General features: G+C 41.6%; 1 protein-coding gene and 1 long non-coding RNA gene across 8 annotated transcripts in view; one reads left to right on the top strand and one right to left on the bottom strand.

Annotated features, from left to right (window-relative positions):
• EDNRA (endothelin receptor type A) overlaps nucleotides 1-23,640 on the bottom strand; it is a 118,169-nt gene that overhangs the window by 28,625 nt on the left and 65,904 nt on the right. The window contains exons 1-2 of one of the 5 annotated variants that reach the window (XM_073001585.2): nucleotides 6,500-6,634; nucleotides 466-899 (exon numbers count right to left, since the gene is read on the bottom strand). In XM_073001585.2, coding sequence (XP_072857686.1) covers nucleotides 466-840 — 375 coding nt within the window. In that variant the 5' untranslated portion in view covers nucleotides 841-899; nucleotides 6,500-6,634. Of the gene's footprint in view, nucleotides 1-465; nucleotides 900-3,527; nucleotides 5,491-5,642; nucleotides 6,423-6,469; nucleotides 6,635-23,640 lie in introns of those variants that run through there. The other 4 variants (XM_073001584.2, XM_073001586.2, XM_073001583.2 and 1 more) reach the window with 4 other exon arrangements.
• LOC110073623 (uncharacterized) lies at nucleotides 7,131-22,514 on the top strand. 3 transcript variants are annotated; one of them, XR_013545878.1, is made up of 4 exons: nucleotides 7,131-7,202; nucleotides 12,068-12,254; nucleotides 17,172-17,274; nucleotides 17,853-22,514. It is a non-coding gene; the product is annotated as an uncharacterized LOC110073623 (long non-coding RNA). The 3 variants fall into 3 exon arrangements; XR_013545879.1 differs by having other exon boundaries at nucleotides 7,188-7,202; nucleotides 12,068-15,692; XR_013545877.1 differs by having other exon boundaries at nucleotides 12,068-17,274.

Raw genomic sequence — 23,640 nt, 5'->3', positions numbered from 1 at the left:
TAGCAGCATGCAGAAGCATGCAGGCAGCTACTTTGTCATAGACTCATCACTTCCACATCACCTCTATTAAAGGCTTGTCTGGGCTGGAATATCAGCTGACGTTCACCTGTGTAAGTCTGAAACAGCCAGCAGATAGCCAATATCATCAACGGAGATTTCATGCTGTTCCATGCACAATGTTTTCAGCACAGGCAATCCAATTTTAAGTGCTACAGATGAAGCATGCCATGGTTCTTAGGGGAGCATTAAGGAATACAAACCTGCTTATTGACAGGGATCAGGGTGTGGAAAACAGACTCTTTGTCCTACAGTTCTCTGAATAGCCATGGTTGTTAGGGGATCTGGGTATTTTAGTTCAAAAAGTAACATTCCCAAACTCTTAAGAAATTGTAAGGCAATCCCCATCTTAGTAACTTTGCATTTTACAAAAATAAATGCACAAAGTGTAAGTATTTTGATGTTTACCTTATATACATTGATAGGGATATCAATGATGATGTAGATAAGGTCTCCCATTGCCAAGCTAGCTATCAGTGCATTGGGACCATTCCTCATACACTTGTTCTGGTAAATAATCCTCAGCAGAGTTACATTTCCAACAATCCCAATGATGAAAACTGCACAGGATACAATTGTATTGATGTATTTGAAAGTGTCATCAGCTCTAGTTTTCTGCCGGCAATATGTTCCATTGGTTTTACTGGCAGGACGGGATAGATCTATGACAGAGACATTGTTTCCAAAGTCTGTCAGGTTTGAATGATATCTCTCCATACGGTCGCTGATGACAGATCCGGTTACAAGAAGTGCCAATATAATCCTGAAAGGGAATGCTTCCATTTCCAATGCTTCAGTGCCAGAAATCAATATGATCACTATGCTGGTGTTACTTGTTTCTCCTACAAAGAAGAAAGGAAGGTATTTATTATTGCAACACCAGCCTCTTAATTGAAACTTACATTTGTTCATTTCAGTGCAAATGATAATTTTTTTAAAGTATAACAAAATAACAATTAAAAACAGACAAAATCATGAAATACAGCAAAGGTTAAAAAAAAACCACCCACCTCAGAAGCAGCCAGTTTTAAATTAAAAGCAATATCCAGATAATGCCTGCTGATATAAAAATCCAAACACATTATTTGCAAGTTTTAACTCTTGATTTCAGGGGCATTTATTTCCACATAAAGCAGGGGTGGCACACTTTTTGACCCTCAGATATTTTACATGACATTTCGCAGAGTCCCTCAGCATTGGTGGTATGAGTTGGGCCTGATGGGAGTGTTATAGCAATATGTCTGGAGGGCTCATAAATTGGATCTAGCAAAGTTCCTCTTGCGAAACATCCGGGAGCCTCAGGACAGCAAAGGGGAGGGGAGTCTTTAATAGTCAAAAATCACAGACGGTAGTCTGAAACCTAGTACCATTGGCAATTTTTTACCATTAAAAGCACATACACCCCATTCCAAGGCTCTCAAAAGTTTCTCCAGGTCAAAAAGCCCTAGGGAGCCTCAGAATCTAAAAGGAGGGGAAATAGGAAGCTTTTTGTTTGTTTGTTAAAATTAAATATTGCTAGCATTGGATGATGACACGCCTTGCAGCACATAACTTTACACAAGAGGATTTTGCCCCACGTATATTTAATTATAATTTGCGTTCTTGTTGGTTTTGCAAGACTTCCATTCTCTCGTCCTAAATTTAATCCATTTTAAGCATACTTATGTCGAAACAAAGAGCACTAAATTCAGATTTATTTTCGAAAAATCCAGATAAATGCGTTTGGGCTTATAGAAAGAGAGAAATTTAAACCAAAGAAATACATAGATACAGATTGAATACTGAAAGGCTTTAGTCATTGGGACAGCAGCAAGATTATATTCCTTTAAAACCAATACTGACTTCTTTTATTTAGAGAAACATCTGAGTTGCTTTTCTGCACAAAACGTAGTCACCAAAGCCATAAAACTGCTGCAAGCCAACAAAGTAGTGCTCAAACATCAAGTCATGATGAGAATCTTATAAACTAAATAATTCCCTTCCTGTGTGTCATTATGTCTCAGCTTTCTTCAGCTTTAGTGTGGGAAACAGCCACAGGCCTTCCTTGTCTGAACTACTGTAATGCATAGCCAACAGCATTAGCCATTACGATGATTAGCAGCTCAGGAGTTGCTGTTAGTTCAACAGGGAATACAAAAGTGCTTCGGAGTACCATGTTACAAATAACATTATTATTATTATAACTCCTTACTTTTGTGTAACAAAAGTGTAATCTCATATTTGTTGGCCCAGCATCTGGCAAGCATTGCCTCATAGCACCTATCCAGCCCGAAGAGGGATTTCAGAGTAGATGCCAGGGAGGCTCGTCTCTCTGACCTTTACTTCTTGCTTCTATTATTAGACCAGTGTTTCCCAGCCTTTTGTCCCCAGTTATTCTTGGACTACAACTCCCAGAAATTGTGGTCAGCACAGCTGGTGGTGAAGGCTTCTGGGAGTTTATGTACAAGGGCATCTGGGAAGCCAAGGTCAGGAACCTCTGCATTAGAGTGATACTCTTAGGGTCCACCTATCAGTCTTATCTTCTTCTTTTCCTGTTCTCTAAAGCAGTGGTCCCCAACCTTGGGCCTCCAGATGTTCTTGGACTTAAACTCCCAGAAATCCTGGCCATCAGAGGTGGTGGCGAAGGCTTCTGGGAGTTGGAGTCCAAGAACATCTCGAGGCCTAAGGTTGGGGACCACTGCTCTAAGGGGCAGACCTACTGTTTCTCCTCTTCCCTGAATCCCACGGGTATATGTCTATCTAGTTAGGATTAGGGTTTAGGCTTTTCTGTCCAGAATGTACGTTTCTTAATAAAGGCTAGGAGTTTGTTTTTAACTGCTTCTCCTGCTTTATTGGGGGTCTGACAGCCCACATGTCTATGCAGCACTGACTCTGCTACAGAAAACGAAACCACCATATTTTTCTTCGGTTTCACCTTATGAACATTCACAACAATGTTACATAACTAATACAGAGACTTGTAATTTTGTTATTTCTGGGGTGCAATGGCCACATCTCCACATTACTTTTGTTACTGCTTTAAAAAGCAGCGTTTATATTCTCAAAAAAATAAATAAATCCATTTGCCTTTTCTCTCACCCTATTTCTCTCCTCCAATTTCCGATCCTCTCTTCCCATTCCTCACTCCACAATTACTTCCTGCCTACCTTCCACGCTGACTGGATAGCTCACTGGTTTAGGTATCTAGGAGTTTGATTCCTCACTGTGCCTCCTAGGGTGAAAGCCAGCCTGTGTAGCCATGGGCAAGCAGCACAGTCCCAGGGTGCTACTAGACCAGTGATGGTAAACCTTTTTGAGCCCAAGTGCCCAAATTGCAACACAAAATCAACTTATTTATTTCAAAGTGCCAATACTGCAATTAAAACCTGAACGCTGAGGTTTTAGTTTAGAAAAAACAACTGCTCCTGCACTGCAAGGGTTAAATGCTTGTGCCCCCCCCCCATGGGCGGCATTAACAAATAAATACTTACCAGTCCTCCAATCCCCCATTTGGCTAGACTGGTAATGGTAGCCATTGCACCCCTCCACTGGACCACTGCACCAGCAGAGGGGAGTGCCAAAATCCGGGACTGGACGACGGGTTAAGTATTTCTCTATGACGACTTATGGCTCGTGTGCCCACAGAGAGGGCTCTGTGTGCCAGCTGTGGCACGCATACCATAGGTTCGCCATCACTGTCCTAGACAAAGACTAAACTACTCTTGGTTTACCTAGAAAACCCTGGAAAGGGTGGCCATAAGTCAGAACTGACTAGTCGGCACATGATAATGATGATGATGATGATTACCTTCCAAGTAAGGTGGCATAGGACACACAACTCTTTTGATTCCTAAAGTATAAAATATCTATCTAGTTAAACTGTTTTTCTTCATAAAGTATCCTGGAGAAGGCACTGGAGAGCAAACACAAAAGAATAATTCCCCCCTCCCCCAATGCCTAATTCTCTTGGCCAGCTACGGAAAGCCATCAAGTAACAAAAGCACACTTCACTCCATGGCATCTCCTTCCCCCCAGCCATCCATGTTGCATATCATATGTTTCTTTCTTCTTTTTCCTTATTATTTTGTCTCTTGTCCCAGAATCCACTACATTATTTTCACTGTTAGCCACATAACAGCTTCTTCCGCTAGCCTGATATACAAAATCCAAACTTCCAAATTATGTGGCCATACAGATGGAATTATTTTTTTCTCAGGGCCTAAGCTCTGTTTGGGACTAGCAAAAAAAATTGCTGGCCAATGTATCAAGGATCAAATGGAACATGAGGAGCTCAGGTTGTGGTTACTGAAGTAATTTACAGTTGAAAGCAATGCATGTTTTCTCAAAAGTAAAGCCCAACTGCATCCATGGGAATTTACCTACAATGCTTATGATTGCTATCTTAAACTAATTTTCTACCGTCTCTTGAATTTTAAACTGGCTAATTCTGCTGACTTTTACTGAGATTAACAGTGTGTTCCTAAACATATCAACTTAAGCTCCATAGTATGTCAGCTGCTTCTATTTCCTGCTGGAAGCAACTGGACTTATTACTTCCTACCAATGGCAATGGAAATTTGCCATGTAGTTCTATGTGTTTCCGAAGATATAAGCCTCACTGAGTCCAATGGAACTTATTGCTGTTTAATAATTATAGGACTGAAGTATAAGTTCAAGAGAGAAATCCTGTACACATATAAATCTGAGTAAGTCTTAATGAACTCAGGCAAAGAACTGGAATGAGCGTCTGAATGAATCAACACTTGTTATTCACGTCAGACTTTGTTGCTTTGAGTGGAAGTGAATATTGCTGCATTCTAGCCAAATTTATTACCTTATTCTTATTTACCTATAACTAAATTAATTTAGGAACAAAATTTATATCAAATAATTCTACTTTTTAGGACTGAAATACCAAATAATTTAAATTGTGACATTTTAGTGTTTGCATGGACATGCTCCCACAGCATGAACAGAAAAGTTGAGAACAATGCATGTTTCACTGGAGGTCCCTAATTCATAAGGACACCATAAGTTGGAAGGAACATGATTGCACATAACAACTGGCATTGTTTTCTACAGGCGTTACGAGGTTAAAAAGTAAAAACAACTGCTGACATAAATCCTGAGGGCATGAGAGCACTTTGGCACAGGTAGACCAATAAATAAATAAATAAATAAATAAATAATCTTTACTTATTCAATATTCAAGGCTGCAACTCTGGACCCAAGGAAAAAAAATCTACCAAATGCAGAAAAAATTCTAAGGGAAGGTGCTGTATTTGCATTCAAAATGATTGGGACATATAGACTATAATGGACAGAATGCCTGTTTAAATTGATAGTATTCTTCTCTTCTGTTTTCTTCTACAACTACTGTACAGTAGTTTTATTGGTATCCAGGTTCCAGCATAGGCATTAGGAAATAAATACCACTAATTGAATTGAATTAAAAAAAACAGGTTAGAATCCCAGTCTTACTTTTAAGCAACTACTAATTTCAATAAACTATACAGTCCTTCTTAAACATATTTGGTTGGAGTCAGAGATAGACACACCTAAAGCAGACCCACCAAAATCGAACAGAAATGGCTAACAATTCTCACTTGATGTTAAAGGGTTTGTTTTTAGCAGGACTAAATCCAGATCCAAACTTTTTTTTAACGTGGAAGAAAGGGCCTTCGATTTCAAAATAGCTGGTGTATATTCTGCTCCGGTGTGGTCATTTCTTCCAAATGGAAAAGTATTTATTTATCTATTTGGCAACTCCGTACTAAACACTGGTGTTTACACTAAGAATGAGTTCGTTCCAATAGCTCGTTTTTCCAGGGAGGGGGGGCGGTCTTCATTCGCAACCCACCGCCGTCGCCAGCTATGGTCCCTCTCCTGCACCCGCAGGTGGGAAAGAAGCCAGGGATAAGGGGCCGCTTGGCACCAGAACCAACAACCCGCCGTCCTTCTCCATCATCTTTCGCAGTCTCCCCCCCCCGGGGGGGCGTTCCTTGAATCATCAGCGCCGTCTGTTCACGCACCGCCCGTAAAAACCCCGTCTAGTTTTGGCCAGACGCTTCAGTCAGTCCGCCTGCTGATTTCCAGACGGAAAGCGAAGATACGGAGGTGGCGGGAGGGCGGGCAAAGGGGTATCTGCTTTCCCCATCGACTCCATAGTCTCCAAGCATAATAAAATATCCACGGGGGGGGGGAATAATGGGCCCGAAAAGAGTGGAAAATAAAGCCCCTGTAGGTGTCTCCAAATAGGCTAGTGAGGCTTCAACCCCATCCACCCGCTTTCCTGGCTCCCCGCCTCGAGCTGCTCTCCCTCCGTCCCTCGTTTCACTGCAGACAAAACAAAAACTGCCAGCGAGCGACCGCCAAACGCGCCCTCGAAGGGACACGCGGGCTTTCCCCAGCGCGCGCGCGCACGCACACCCACCGTGTGGGGCTCCCGGCCCCAGAAACGCACCGGCCGGACCAGGAAAGGGGCGCCGCTCGTGCGCCTCAGGCGGAGCACCCGAACCGCGCTGCGACGGCCAGTCCGCTTCGGGGCAATGGGGGCGCTTTTCGTCGAGGGGCGCGGCGGCGGCGGTGGCGAGTTGGAAGGAAGTGGCTCCTGGCGGCGTTTCCTTCGGAGTTCAGCGCAGTATCCCTTTGCGAAGCTTCCCCGTCTTGGTCTGGATTCCCAGACTGTCTCCCTCCACCCTCCCCTCCGCTAAGGGAGCGCCAGGGAACAGCCTCGACCGACCCCTCCTCGTCCTGCCCCCAGTTTCAAAGAAGGGGTCGGTGGGTGGGATACCTAAAAACAAAACTCTCCCGCCCCAAACTGAGTTGCTGCTCTGCTCCCACAAAATACCCCCCAAAGAGAGCCTCCCTTCCCCTTCCAAAAGGGGAACGCGAAGTTCTTTAACCAGTTCCTCTCCGGGATGCAGGGAAGGGCTGTGCTCGCTTCCTGGCTGGAGAAACCAGGAGAAGAGACTGGGGGCTGCTTCCCCGCTGCAAGGCAAAGGAGGGAAACCCGGGAATGAGCGCGCGAAAAAGAGGATAAGCAAGGGGGCGGCGGGCGGCACTGCCTGAGGGATGGAGTTGCCCGGGACTATGTCGAAATGTCCAGCAACTCGACGCTTAGTGTTGCCCGGACCATGACTCAGACACTCGTGGTGTGGCGAAAGGTCAGCGAGTGGTTCATTGTTTTAAGACTGTTTCCAATATCTTTTGCTGCCTGAGGCCATGGACCAGGAGACGCCCTCTCCCATTTCATGTTGCTTTCTTCAGGTGTGCCTAAAATGTAGGTGACAAAAGGCATGTCCCATGGCAGGAGTAACTTTGTCACTCCAGTACCCTTGTATGTATCTCACAACAGCTGCTGCCTTTAGCAAGCCCCCCTCACTCTGCTTAGCATGCTAGGGGTGTCCCTGATGTATTTTTACTGTCTGGGAATGTTGGGGGGGAGAGAGAAGTATTTATAATTAGTAGTTACGTTCACTTCAGATGCCAACATACCTTGATCAGCCTTGGATACTCAGTTTGCCTTGGACATGGTGTGCATGCATGCTGTTGCTGCTCTCACCTCAGGAACAAAAGTTTTTTCTGCCTGTGACCACTTTTTCGCAATATATCAATTAGCAGTTTTCCCTTTTTTTTCCATGTGAAGGTTTATAATGTGACAGTACTACGTTATAAGCAACTTATAACATCTGTATAAAACTTAAGCCAGAACTAGTGTCCTTTAATCTTTCTGTGCGTTTCTCCCCTGACCTGAAAATGAATAAATTAAGGCAGATTCTGGAATGGAAACAAAAATTTATTTCCAAAACACTCAGTGAAAGACGAAACTTAAAGGGTAGTCTAAAGGCACAGTACTTTTATCAGCTATATGGATCCAGCTTGTCAACATGTGAACAGCACAGGATGTCCATCAATGAACTGCTCACTAAAGAGCCAGTCCATCCCAGAATAGCTGTCTGCTTTTATCAACATTTTCAAAAGAACTCCTAACCTCTTCTAGGACCTTTCCTTAGCCTGAGGGAAAAGCAGAGGTTAGCAAACCTCGCTAAACTCAAAACCTATCTGGCTTTTTCCTTAGCCAAACCCTATCTGACTTTCCTCTTATGTGGTAGAGTTTGGCTACAGTACCACAGTGCACCTATCCAGCCACCTCATCAGCATACAAAATCGTAGCTGCTTTCTTAATTAGCGAAGCCCTACAGAGCAGCTCTCCTTGCCCAGCTTTGTCTAACTGCTTTGTTAACCAGACCTTATTGGGCACTTTTAACTGTCAGCACCACAGTTGACCAAGTTACACCACATATTCCCAACCTCCCTTCATACAACTATGTGTAATATATTACCATATTTTTCCGTGTATAAGACGACCCAAAGTATAAGATGAACCCCCCCTTTTTTCTAACCCCAAATTTTTAAAAGTAGGGATCAAAGGGCTTCCTTTTTCCTCAGCCCCGTGCCTTGGCAAAAGGCAAGGAAAACGGCTGTCAAAGTGACTGCTGCTTTTCCTCACCTTTTTGAGAAGGAGGCATGCCTTTTGCTAACCTCTGTGCCTTCTTGAGGGGACAAGGCAGAGGTGATTGGGCAGGCGGGGGGGGGAAACAGCAGCAAGAGGCACACATGTGAATGCTCCTTCGCCTCTGCCTCCTGCTGCCTCCGCCCTGGAGGGGACGGAGGGGAAGAGGTGGCGAGGTGAGCTGAGCCCGTCAGTCCCACTGGAGGTTATGATCGGGCAGGCGGGGAGTGGAGGCAGCAGCAAGAGGCACCCCAGTGCATGTGAATGCTCCTTGGCCTCCATCTCCACTACCTCCTACTGCTGCTGCCTCGGCCACCGGAGGGGACAAGCCATGAGCTCTGGAAGAGGCAATTGGGCAACAGTGATGGCAGCAAGAGCAAGTGCCTGAGTGCACGCGCGACTGCTTCCTTGTATAAAACGACACTCAATTTTTCCTCTAATTATTTTAGGAACAAGTGTCGTTTTATACACAGAAAAATACAGTATACCCCACCAGAAAATCCATATATTCTACCCCCTTACATAAATACAAATAACTATAGAGAGAAATATATGCATTTATTTCAAATCTACATACTAAGCAGTTACAGTAGGAGTGTGGTATATCTGCAGGGGATCAGTTCCAAGCTCCCCCCCAGCAGATGCAGAAAAATGTGGAAGTATGGAACACTATACATTATATGGTCTTTGTCTTCATCTAGTGGCCAGTAAATACACCGTGGAAATACAGATAAATACATTTTCAGGGTTTCTTAATTTATTTTTTTCAGGCAGCGGATAAGTGAATCAGTGGATACTGATCCTATGGATAGACAGATCATACTGTCCACAAGATCGCTGAGTGCTAGTGCGTTTAAGTAAACTACCTTATCTGTGATACCAATTTCACATTGAATGTCCAGAGATCATAAGTTCACACATTTTCTACTCTCTCAAAGTGAGACATGCCCCCCAAGTACTGCTGAGTTTTTGTGAAGCATTCATGTTTATGTCACCATTCAATCAGCCAATGAACTGTTGTAATTTTTACCATCTATCAATGGAACAGTCAATTTTGTTGTTGTTGTCATATCCGACTCTTTGTGACCCCATGGACCGGAATACGCCAGATCTTCCTGTCTTCCACTGCCTCCCGGAGTTTGGTCAAATTCATGTTGGTAGCTTCAATGACACTCTCCATCCATCTTGTCCTCTGTCGTCCCCTTCTCCTCTTTCCTTCACACTTTCCCAACATCAGGATCTTTTCCAAGGAGTCTTCTCTTCTCATAAGATGGCCAAAGTATTGAAGCCTCAGCTTCAGGATCTGTCCTTCCAGTGAGCACTCTGGGTTGATTTCTTTCAAAATGGATGGGTTTGATCTCCTGCCAGTCCAGGAGATTCTCAAGAGTCTCCTCCAGCACCACAATTCAAAAGCATCAATTCTTTGGTGGTCAGCCTTCTTTATGGTCCAGCTCTCACTTCCATACATCACTATTGGAAAAACCATAACTTTGACTATGTGGACCTTTGTTGGCAAGGTGAGGTCTCTGCTTTTTAAGATGTTGGCTAGGTCTGTCATCGCTTTCCTCCCAAGAAGTAGGCGTCTTTTAATTTCGTGGCTGCTGTCGCCATTTGAAGTGATCATGGAGCCCAAGAAAGTAAAATCTGTCAATGCCTCTATCCCCTTCTGTTTGCCAGGAGGTGATGGGACCAGTGGCCATGATCTTAGTTTTTTTGATGTTGAGCTTCAGACCATTTTTTGCGCTCTCCTCTTTCACCCTCATTAAGAGGTTCCTTAAGTCTCCCAATTCTTTGCCATCTGCATCTTTTACCTCAGTCTAATTAACCACAGAAAGCAAAATTGAGGCTTTCCTGTACTCTCAGCATATAGTGTTCAGCACTAAAAAGTTTTATACCAATTTAATGGTCAATTTCTGTTGCACAAGCCATTTCTTTCTTGAACAATGGAGACAAATTACAGTACAGTGTTATTCCAATCCATAAACAGATATTTTTACTCTGTTTGCATCTAGTGCTTGGGATATCTGACTCATTTGTAATACATATAATCATCTACTATCTTCTGGATTTCTTATTTAATTTGCAGAGTTCCAAGAACATTTTTTTCTAAGATGAGTTAAGAGAGAAAAATGTCCTGTGACATTTGAATTGATTTCTCAGTCCTGCCAATTTCTCGCATTGCCAAGCATGACAACACAGTTGTTTCTTTTCAGATGACAAGATGCTGCTAATGTCAGTCTCACCCCAGTGCCTTCAGCAAATGTCCCTAGGACTTGATTTAGTTCTCACATGTAGTAGTGAGACACCTGTTCAGTATGGCTTTCGAAACAGTTCTCTTCTGTATTTGTTTGTAGTCCTTGCAGGTATTAAAATATTTGAAAATTACAGACTGGTAAGAATTTGGCTTTGGTGTGGTTTAGATAATAATTTAGCAAATTATTGCAAATTTCCTCATATTTCAGATGGAGCGAACTTGGAATTTAAAAGACTAAATTTTCATTTAGGTAAAGTTAGTCTTTTAAATTTGAGAGATGTACCAAGTTTGCAAATATTTTCAGATTCAAAATGGAAAGCATATGGGTTTTTTAAAAATTCAAAATGTGGAGCAAAGAGAAATTGAGACATTTTCCTATTCTTTTTGAGAATAAACTTTCTCAGGGTTGAATTAAACTCAACTGTGATCCTAAACTTGTTCATTTAAATGTAAACTGCACTGAACACAGAGGTTGAAATCTTATTGCATAACTTACCCTAGATAAAGTTGATGACCTCATCAGATGTGGGTTTTTTTTTAAAAAAAAAACAAATAAAACATTGCTAGTTCTCCTCTAAAGGTTCCAAAACTCCAGTGAAATCCCTATCATCATTGAGAAGCCATTGGGAACTGCAGAAAGGGAAGAAGTTGTTTTTAGCACAGAAAAGCATAGCCACTAGTAAGGTCATCGTGCCAACAGCATCCTGATGATGAAATAGGATATCAGCCAGTATGAACAACATTTTTTGGACCACAGGATATTTTGATTTTGAATATAGGAGGATAAAGACAAGCTCTTTCCTGTATGGTACCATATATGTCTCCTAGGATCCCATATAGCAATAATATAAATTAGAAATTGGAACACTGATTAAGCATCACAGTCTTCATACTGAGATGGGTGAAACATATTAGTGTGTCATGGCAGGTGTGTGAGGAGGCTGTAGTGTTTGCAAGACTTTCTTGCACGGACCAGCCTCAGTGCTTTATGCTGGAGTACTACTATTCCTTTTATTTTTAGGGTTTGCACAATTACATTATAAATAAACGTCCCCATGACATCACATGGTCTATCTCTAGATTTCAGGTTTTGACCCTATGATCTCAGGAAAGTGGATTTTGCCAAATTAAGTTTTGCTAAGTTAACATGGACCTTTATGACTCTGATGTAGTCTCTCTCCATTTATATGCTTTGATTATAAGAATGAACATTTGATTTTATTTTAAAATAAAAAATAAGACAATATCCCTTTACATTGTAGAATGGCAGTTCAGTACCCTGCAATGCTGTTCTTTCCAGTTGCTGGACCTTTCAACATTCCCTATATACAGTTGTTCGTGTTTCTGAAATGTTAGATTCCAAGAATAAAATCGGAGAAACCACACGGGAATGCGCTGTTTTCTTTTATAGTCCACCAGGGCTATCACTGAAGCATTAAGAATACAAAGGTAAAATGTTGCACAGTTGTATTCTCTTCTATATAATTCATATATGGTGGTTGCTCTCCTATTTTTTTTTCATTTCCTTTATAAACTATTATTTATATTTTCATTCCAGTTAGTTTGAATATGTCTTTTAGGGCTAAGATTTCTTAAAATGCTGCACAAAACAGTGAGAGATAAAGGTACAAGTTGAGCCGTGTGGTTCAAGATTGCTCTGCTGGTTATTGTTATGACAGCAGAAGGATGTGAGAAACAGAGGCAACTAAAAGAAACATGGTCCAAGAAAAGGTGACTACTAGAGATGGGGGTATTTGTAATCGTATATAAATACGAATACCCCCTGCACAGGTGGACATAATGAGGGTCCAGCCCCCTATGGCTGGAGTGTCCACTCACCTTCTACTGTTGCCGTGGGCTCCACACTCCCTATCGCTCCGGAGCTCGCAATTTGGAAGCCACTCGTGGCAGGAGGCAGGAGGATGAGCCTTGAGTGTACGAATATGAATACCCCATCTCTAGTGGCTGCTTATTCCTGCTCTCAGTGCTGTCTGAATCTTATGTGTGAGGGTTTGACTTTTGGCTCCAGGTTCGGTAAAAAAAAAATAGATTTTTGTTGCTTCAAAATAGGTGAAAGATTTATTGGTGCATTTTACAATAAACAAGTGTCTGGAAAAATGATTACCTGGTCTCGTCGTCCAGGTAATCATCCCACAGGATCTGTCTCTCGGGGTCTTGGCTCTTCCAGGATCCTCCCTGTAACTCCTTCTCTTCATCTCCCTTACTTTCCATTCCAATCTTTCTCTCCTTTCTCTCTCAACTCTTTCTTTCTCCTCTCTCAATCTCCTTTTCCATTCTCTTGCCTTGGCTTCTCTCCAATAAGAGGGTCTAGGTGGAATTTCTGCTCTCCTTCTATAATCTGCCTCCTCTTTGGGCACTCTTAGCCTCTCCCATAATCCTGTCCATCCACACCCATTCCCAACCAGGGGGCAGATGCCCTTCCCTCCTTTTTACCTCCCCTGTTCCTGCCTCAAACTCCACCCTCTTTTTCCTCTCCTTTCCCGCCTTCTGAACCTCACCCATAGCCACTTTCTGCACCTCTTCTGTCAGTTCCTCTATTTATGGTTCTTGCTGTGGTCTCTCTGTAGGCTCTGGTGCGGGCTTGGGTCTCGCTTCCTTATCCTTGCTGTTGAGGAGGGACGGCTCCCGGGAGAGTGAGGTATCCCTCTCGCCTTCTGTCTCACATTATGCTAGTTCTGTTTCTGCTATTATATCCAAATTTTCATTGACTGATAGAAGAATTGCATTTCTTAGCTAGCTTTCAAGACCACACTCTTCCCACAGCAGTTAACAATACAAAAATATACAGTACAAAATCTTTCAGTTAAAAACTGGGCGGGAGGGGGACCCAAGTCTTTAAAAACAACAGATGGACCCCTATGTATATGGGGAAAAAAGCCACCACAAGCACAAGTGCCCAGCAACCTTATAGATCTTAATGGTTGCTTAATAAGCAAGGCCTCTCATTGTGATGACGTTAATCAGGAGCAAGCAACCATTGCTCTATAGAGGTACAGGATTGTAGTGGCTATCATATGTGTGGTGACAGGCTGGTGAAAGCCAGCAATGGACACTGTCTGAGGGAAGAGTAAGCAGTACTACTTTTTCTATCCACCTTTGCTCTATCCCATTTCTCCCTCTCTTGTTCTCCCTTTCTGCCTCAGAGGTCACTCTGCTGATTGCATTTTTTTTTTGTTAAATGCTTTTAGATTTCTGTTATGGCAGCCAAGGGTTGGTTCCAACTCTTGTGGGACTGATTTGTTTTGAGGGCCACATTTATGTTTGGGAAATTACATTTACATTTGCAAATGGATTGGCTAGCAAAGTCAGAGAGGCAATAACCCCAGCACTCACTGGGATGAATAGAAATCTTTTGTATCTAAAAAATTTTTTGGAATGGGTCACCATAATATGTTTGAGAGTGTTAACATACGGAGCAGTCAAATGAAATTCTGGCAGTGTGTTTTCGGGAGCACAGAAGAAAAGGATACCCAGAACTGTTTCTTACTGGGCTACACATTCACACAATGCCTTGGTTCCTACTGTTGTTGCCTAGAGTATCACATGAACATAAGTCAAAGCAGAGTTGTACAGTTATCCCACCCCAAGGGGCACTGACAGATTGACTTTGCCCATACTTCTGTGACCAAAGCAGTTTGTAGGTGATGCGTGATCTTATGTCATAATGCTCCAATTGCTGTGTTGCAGTTGAGGGTCAGAAGCCTTGGTGTTGGACAGTGGAAAGCCAGCTGTAGCAGACAACTGATTTTGACTGCCATGAAAAGGAAAGGAAATAGTTTTAAAATTATTATTCTTTCTTTTAAAACTGTCAGGAAGAGGTAGGGAGATATGTAGGATTTTGGCAGGGGAGTGGGGAGTGAACTGCCAAAATTATTTCTCTGGCTTTAGATACTATGTACCTTGAACATGGGGGAGGTAGAAATATTTCCTGCTTCATTGCAAATGGAAATTCTCCTGAGCCAACCCTGGCAGAGTCAAGAGTATTTTGACTTGCCGAAGAGTATAAGCTGGATTGTAAAAATGAGGAGGAAGTAAAAGCAGATGGTTGTGGGAAACCTTTGACCACTTTTGGATTGGGGCTGCAAGAGATCAGGGAAGTGCAGATGCCAGGGCTGGCTAAAACAGGTAGTTGTTTCTAAGTGCCTGTCCTATATGTGAGCTGTCGGGTCTGCCTCCTCATGTTCCAGAGGATATTTGAGTGAGGAACCTAATGAATTTTTGGTAGTTTGCCAATCCCCATAGAAATGTTGTCCTGTCAACTTTCTGAGAGCCCTGCCATTGTTGGGCTTTTAGTCTGTGTACTGTGTGGAAGGGAAAGGTTCCTGGTGGGAGTAAAGAAACTGGTAAAGTGATGGCAAATGGAACAAGACTACATGGATTAATAAAAAGTGGGAATGGACTACATGAGAAAAAGGAAACAAGACAGCAACTGGGAACATCAAGGAAAGCAATTAAGGTGAATAAAGACTGATCCATAGGAATACAGAAAGAGAGAGATGAGAGAAATCAATCCTAGTCAAAATGAAGTAAAAGCAAAGATTAAGAAGACTGAAAAAGAGGATGGGAGGGAAAAGCAACAAGAGACTAAAGAACAAGTTGAAATAAAGGACAGACTAGAAGAAATGGGAATCACAGCTGTAATTGGTCAAATACTAAAAAGGTGGCTGTATCGAGGAGGGAAGCAAACATTGCCTTGTTTCCTGGCCTTTGTAACTGGAACTGCTAAGCTGCTATGGCTGGTCAGTTTGGAGGGCCTTGTTGCATCACAAAAAGGACTTGATTCTCATGGGTTCTTAATTCTGAAGTTTCCAGAGCTCACCTGCCTTAACTGCCATCATTGCAAGAGGCAAGCAAAACACCAAACAGGTTTGGATGGAAAGCTCCCTCCCTCTACTTATCTTGAGTTTCCTTTTTTTTTTTAATCTCCCAGATCATAGGAGGAAAACATAGAAAAGTCTGGAGATTAAGGGCACGAAATTTTTCCCCCTCCAGGAAGGATTTCAAATGGAAGGGCAGCTATAGAAAGGTGCTGTCCTATTTAGACTTTGTATCTCAAATGGAAAGCTTTTTAGCCCATATATTAACAAAATTCCAGTTTTCAGACATTGAAAGCAGAAAATAAAAATTGAGTTTCCACTTTTGATGAAACTCACCTTCTCTAGTTAGTGTCCAGAAACCTGAGTTTCAGTGATGCTTGCTTTTCTGACAGAACAAAAGTCAGATCAGCACATTTGTTTATCTTTGTTGGGTTTATAGCTTTGTCTTCCATTTTTAATTCTGGAGAAACTGCCTGTAGTATAAATGTGCTGATTTTAATAGCTATCTGGGCACTGGGGTTCATTTTGCTAAGATAATTTCATGGATTATAAAATGAGACAGGCACAGTAGAAGTGAGAAGGCAAGGAAGGAGGTCGAGAGAGGAAACTGGTGGAGGAAGAAGTGTAAGAAGAGCAAAGAGGAAAACCTGACTACCAAAAAAGGAATCAAGAAATGTGACAGATATGTCTCTGACAGAAGCCAAGCCATGTGGGCTGATGTAATTATGTTATGTTGCTTAGACAGAATGCTCTCTTCAGACAATTTGGCAAAGAGTCAAGTGAGGAGATGAAATGTAATACCTTCAGGAACACAACAGTCTCTTCGGGTTTTTGAATCCTGATCAGTTTTTTAAGCATTTAGTGGTCACATACTATGCACTGGTATCACACTATAGGGGTGTAAGGAAATCTTCAGCTTTGAACCATTAGTTGGCTCAGATAGTGGGATTGCAACCAGGAAACATGTTGCACCAATCAAGGAAGTCTCCTTTCACCACTTGGCCAGATATAACCTAGTAATACTTCCAAATCTGCTACGAAGCGTCAGGTCAGGTTTGCTTGCTGGTTGATTTAATGAAGATAATGGCTGTTGTTGGAGATAGGCCCCTTTCAATGGTTCCATTCTGAACTGCACAAAAAGTAGATCATAAGTGGGATGACTTCAAGTTATGCTGCATGAAATTTCTCTTATATCAGGTAAATGTGACATGTTATACACATATAGATGTGTCAAGGAAAAAGACTCTTTATTTGGGAAAGTTCTTTAGGTGAGTATTCCACAATGCTACCTCTCATTTCTGTGGTTTCCGAGAGGTGCATGATGCTGCTTCACCGCATCTGTGGAAAATTGGCAATGGCAAGGAGAATGCACATCGAAAAACAGTGCAGGTCAGAATTATCAAGAGTGCTGCAGCAGATTATTCACTGAAACATGTTCCAAAACTTGCAGCATCCATTTGTAACCCTATCCTCTTCCCTCTCTGATGAATATTGAATAATATCTTTTGTAATGAATTTAATATTGCAGATAATCAGACTCTTGCCCATTAATGAGAACTCTTAAAGGATGATCAGAGTTTTGGAGAAAATGGCTGGCCAGGAAAAACAAATCATAGGATCTGACAGAAAAGGTAAACTACAAATATAGTCATTCTGACTGTTCTGATGGACCACAGGAGTGCTCTTACTTATTTTGTCACTTAAGGAAGAGTGGGGACGTAAGTACGTATATGAATTTAGAGCAAATATGTTGACTAGATGTAGTAGGCTAAAAAACTAGACAGATTACTCTGGATAGTCATGGTAAGGGCAAAGAAAAAAGTTATATTTAATATTTCAAGAACTCTATTCAAATAAAACAAGAGGGAACCTAGATTTGAGTACCGAAGTCCCGAGAACTGGTTCCCTTGTGTGTACGTCTCCTGAAGACCCACAGAAAGGTATCCTCACTGCTGGCCTTCCAACATGGATAAAGAAGAAAAAAGATTGAATATTTCTTTCAAGAAATGAGGGAGTAACCTAAAGAGTGATCAATGCGTAGGCATTTGGAAATTAAAAAAGGACAGAATACTGAAGCCTACTTGACAATCAGTCACAACTACAAAATGACAAAGGACAAAGCACCGAAGCCCACTTGGCAATCAGTCTATTCTTCCCCACAAGTTCCTTTACATATAATATTGATTTGCTTTTTTTTAATTACAAGCAGGTCTTGCCAAGTCTGAATCACCACCAGGCATCATGGACAAGGAAGCCAAGGTAAGAGATCTCTTCCCATCAGATGCTGTCTGTAACCTTCTTTCAACAGGCAAGAATCAAGAGCTATACACTTTCTATTAATTTGATGCCACTGGCTCCACTGGTGCAGAGAGTCCTTTGGGGCTAATATATAGGTGAGTCCTCCTCCATCCATTAATAACAGTCCTCTGAAGTTTCTAGACTATTCCGTAGTTTTGCTTAATGTTGCTTCCTTCACCACTATATCGGACTAAGGTAAATGATAGCATGTGGAATGCAATGCTGATCTCAGAACTGGTTGCGGTCATCAGAATACTTCAGTGTGCTCTTGAAGGTAAGTACAGTGATTATCAAAATTCTACAGCAGGAGAACTGAAAGAGGGACAACTATTCAGGCATTGACTAGATGAATAAGCCTATAAAATCACACTTGCAGATTCTCACAGCTTACTGCCACTGGGCTCAGTCTTTTCACTTGGAATTACTTCCTAAATGCCTATGAAATCATGCTCATATGCTGGCCGTCACTAGAAATAGGGAGGCCAAGACAAGCTGCGTGGAATTTATGCAAGCTACACTGCATGGAGCAGAAATGTACATACAGAGGTAAAACCATCATTCAGGTAATTATACTTTTCCTCTTCTTTTTCTCTCCAGTGATAGATCTGCTGTTTTCGTCTGTCTGTTCAACCAAATCTTTCTTCCTCTCATTCTCGCAATTCCCAAATGGTCTGCATGGTGCCCTCTCACCATCTCTCTTGAAAGTCAGTAAGGCAAAATGTTACCTTTAACGAACTGAGCATGGGCAAAGTCCTTTAAAGAAAATCATGGAGATTTGGTCATACTTGCCCTGTTTCCTACCTTTCCCTTCTATAACCTCTTTGCTTTTAATTTTTCTTACAAAGGTGTAGTGCACTGTTGTAGCTTTGTTTCTTTCGAACATCCAGTTTGGTCCACAGAAGTATTGAAAGAACAAAGACATCCCCAAGTCAGAACTGCAAAGGATGAGCAGACTCTCAAAAGCAAACCACAGCATCCCATGGAAAATGTAATATATAAATGCAGTCATTCTGACCCTACTGATGGACCACGTGAGTGCTCAGCTTGTTTTGTAAGTGAAAAAAGAATGGGGAAGTAAGTACTTTATATGAATTTAGAGCAAATATCTTGACAGAATGTAGCAGGTAGTAAAGTGAGTAACCTATGGCCATATGGCAATCAGTCTACTGCTTCCCACAGGTTCCGGTACATGTAATATTGCTGTACTAATTTTAATTGCAAGTAGGTCTTGTCGAGTCTGAATTACCACCGGACATCAAGGAGAAGAATGGTAAGGGCTTCATGATACCTCTTCTTACCAGCTGCTGTCTGTAACCATCTTTCAACAGGCAACTATCAGAAACCATGCACTTGTCATTAATCTGATGCCTTTGGCTTCACAGGCCTAGAAAGTCTTTAGGGGTCTGATGCGTAGGTGAGTACTTCTCCATCCCATAACAATTGCCTTCCTAAGTTTCTAGACTGTCCAGCAGTTGCGCATCATGTTGACACTTGCCACATCAAGTCAGACAAAGGAGAATGATGGCATGTGGAATACAATCCTAATCTCAGAATGGGTTGCAGTCATCAAAATATTTCAGCACATCCCTGATGGTAAATGATCCCTAAGAAGTGATCATTGGGCAGGTAACTACAAAATGACAAAGGACAAAGCACCAAAGCCCACTTGGCATCAGTCTATTCTTCCTCACAAGTTACTTTACATATAATATTGATTTGCTTTTTTAAAAATTGCAAGCAGGTCTTGCCAAGTCTGAATCACCACCAGGCATCATGGACAAGGAAGCCAAGGTAAGAGATCTCTTCCCATCAGATGCTGTCTGTAACCTTCTTTCAACAGGCAAGAATCAAGAGCTATACACTTTCCATTAATTTGATGCCACTGGCTCCACTGGTGCAGAGAGTCCTTTGGGGCGAATATATAGGTGAGTCCTCCTCCATCCATTAACAACAGTCCTCTGAAGTTTCTAGACTATTCCGTAGTTTTGCTTAATGTTGCTTCCTTCACCAGTATATCGGACTAAGGTAAATGATAGCATGTGGAATGCAATGCTGATCTCAGAACTGGTTGCGGTCATCAAAATACTTCAGTGTGCTCTTGAAGGTAAGTACAGTGATTATCAAAATTCTACAGCAGGAGAACTGAAAGAGGGACAACTATTCAGGCATTGACTAGATGAATAAGCCTATAAAATCACACTTGCAGATTCTCACAGCTTACTGCCACTGGGCTCAGTCTTTTCACTTGGAATTACTTCCTAAACGCCTGTGACATCATGCTCATATGCTGGCTGTCACTAGAAATAGGGAGGCCAAGACAAGCTGCACTGTGGAATTTATGCAAGCTACACTGCATGGAGCAGAAATGTACATACAGAGGTAAAACCATCATTCAGGTAATTATACTTTTCCTGTTCTTTTTCTCTCCAGTGATAGATCTGCTGTTTTTGTCTGTCTGTTCAACCAAATCTTTCTTCCTCTCATTTTCGCAGTTTCCAAAAGGTCTGCATGATGCCCTCGCACCATCTCTCTTGAAAGTCAGTAAGGCAAAATGTTACCTTTAAGCAACTGAGCATGGGCAAAGTCCTTTAAAGAAAATCATGGAGATTTGGTCATACTTGCCCTGTTTCCTACCTTTCCCTTCTATAACCTCTTTGCTTTTAATTTTGTTACAAAGGCGTAGTGCACTGTTGTAGCTTTGTTTCTTTAGAACATCCAGTTTGGTCCACAAAAGTATTGAAAGAACAAAGACATCCCCAAGTCAGAACTGCAAAGGATGAGCAGACTCTCAAAAGCAAACCACAGCATCCCATGGAAAATGTAATATATAAATGCAGTCATTCTGACCCTACTGATGGACCACAGGAGTGCTCAACTTGTTTTGTAAGTGAAAAAAGAATGGGGAAGTAAGTATATGAATTTAGAGCAAATATCTTGACGGAATGTAGCAGGTAGTAAAGTGAGTAACCTATGGCCATATGGCAATCAGTCTACTGCTTCCCACAGGTTCCGGTACATGTAATATTGCTGTACTAATTTTAATTGCAAGTAGGTCTTGTCGAGTCTGAATTACCACCGGACATCAAGGAGAAGAATGGTAAGAGCTTCATGATACCTCTTCTTACCAGCTGCTGTCTGTAACCATCTTTCAACAGGCAACTATCAGAAGCCATGCACTTGTCATTAATCTGATGCCTTTGGCTTCACAGGCCTAGAAATTCTTTTGGAGTCTGGTGCATAGGTGAGTACTTCTCCATCCCATAACAATTGCCTTCCTAAGTTTCTAGACTATCCAGGAGTTGCGCATCATGTTGATACTTGCCACATCAAGTCAGACAAAGGAGAATGATGGCATGTGGAGTACAATTCTAATCTCAGAATGGGTTGCGGTCATCAAAATACTTCAGCACAATGGGTCCACTGGCACAGAATATCCTTTGGGGGCTAATATATAGGTGAGTCCTCCTCCATCCATTAACAGTCTTAGAAAAGTGCCTAGTTTTATTGCAGGATTGGATGAATAATGAAAGATAAAAGTGGTGGTTGCACAGCACAGAAGAAAAACTAAAGGTAATTATTTGCACAACATGAGTGGTTCTTCTCCTCAATTACTGCAAATAACCTTTTTACAATGAATTATTCTGGATATTTCACCTATACCCTTCCCCATCCCATTTTAGACTCTGCTAGTGAAGGCTACACAGTGGTATATATCAAATGAGTCAGATGAGCATTAAACAGTGATATATATATGACAGCTGCAAATATAAACTCACAAAGGGCTGGGCTCTAAAGACATTAATGTGGAGGTGAGTATTTCAGTATCCTTATCGACTTCTTTGAATTGCAAAACTGTTTTCTCTATTAATATTAATTGAGCAGGCTGTGGGCATCACTGGTAGAGGATTAGGCTTGGAAGAGATTGGGAGACCTTTTGTGTCTAAGAAATCAATGAGTCGTCTAAATTACACTGTTGTGAAAGTTTTACTTCAACTAAGTTGCAAGAACTTTGGTCTGATACAAAACTTTACTTCATCACAATGAAGCAGTGTCACATCAAAAGCATTATTTCTGATATGGACAAGAATATTATTATTATTATTATTATTATTATTATTATTATTATTATTATTATTATTATTATTATTATTATTATTATTATTATTATTATTATTATTATTATTATTATTATTATTATTATTATTATTATTATTATTATTGTGGTTGTGGTTGTGGTTGTGGTTGTGGTTGTGGTTGTTGTTATTTGTTTGTTTGTTTGTTTATATCCCGCCCACACTACAGGAGGTGGGAGTTTGCTTCCTTATGGTCCTTGCTGACATGCCCAGGGTAGCGCCGACTGCCACTTCTGGGGTCAGGAAGGAATTTTCCTCCAGGACAGATTGGCCAGAGATCCTGGAGGTTTTTTGCCTTCCTCTGGGCATCCAGCAGAGATCACCTACATTAGCTTATCTAATAATCTAAGTGAATAATATAATAACAAAATACATGAAAATTGAACTTGACAAATGAAAATACAATACTAATGGAAAATTAATAAAAGCCTCAAAATGTAGAGTCAGACTTTGTGGTTGTTTTTTTCCCATCATTATAATAAGTAATTGCTTGACAAACATTATGGGAGCAAGCATAGGAACTAGAGCATCATGTTTAGTCCAGAGCAGCAGTTTCATGTTCCTGGACCCAGGAGAGATCCCTTGAGACTTCTCCATTCCCTGAAAGAAGCAGTGGGTGAAAACTGAGCATGAAGTTGCTTTTATAGACTACAACTCCCAGAATCCCCCAGCCAACATGGTGGCTGTACTGACCAAAATACTGGGTGGAAGCAGGGTGTTGAACCCTTCATCTTCTGGCTTCTCCCTAAGGCTGTTTTGTCTTCAGCCTGACTACAAGACCAGAAACTCACTTGATTAGTGAGAAATAATTGTGGAGGATAAAACTACAGAAGGAAGCATCAAGCATAGGAATTGTTAAGCATCCACATTCACAGTGGGTGTTGGGAACACTCCAAGATGGGATTGGGAATCCATATCTTCTGATTCTGTTCTCCAACCCTTTGACCAAGTAAAAGTGATTTCAGTTAGATTAGAAGCTTGATTAAGAAACCTACGGCAATAAGATAGGAATTCCACAGTGATAGTGGGTCTCACTTTGGATAGCCTTGCTCATACTGTCTTCTCGAGTAACACAGAAAATACTTTATTTCTCATGTTGGACAATGCCATTGTTACTCTGCACTTCTCTTGGACTTTGGACATGGCTTTCTCATTTTGCGTCAAGGGAACACTCACTGCATTCTGAATACAAAGAATTCTTACAGGCTGGGAAACAAGACTTTAAGTGTGAGGGGGAAAATTTGTATACCACTTTCTTAATATTTTTTCAAAGCAGTATACAATTATTGAAAAATCAAACAGATTCAACACATTTTGAACGCAAATTATCAAAAGAAATTCTTCCCAAAAATCTGACTGTTTAAGCATGTTCCCCAGCCATTTTCTTCCATTTAAATTCATCTACCCATGTAGCAGCTTTAAAAAGATGGAGATACTTCCAATTCACACCAAAGGTCTTTTCTGTCACTCCCTATGAGCAAGGGACATACTGGCATGGGGAAATCAGGGAGTTCAAGAATTTCCTCTTACAGAAGACAGTCTATCATCTGCATCTTGCTGGTCTCC

The sequence above is a fragment of the Pogona vitticeps genome, chromosome 5 (genome assembly GCF_051106095.1).
Source record: "Pogona vitticeps strain Pit_001003342236 chromosome 5, PviZW2.1, whole genome shotgun sequence".
NCBI classification, from domain to species: Eukaryota; Metazoa; Chordata; class Lepidosauria; order Squamata; family Agamidae; genus Pogona; species Pogona vitticeps.
The sequence above is the reverse complement of the archived record's forward strand: the minus strand, read 5'-3'. Positions and strand labels throughout refer to the sequence as shown.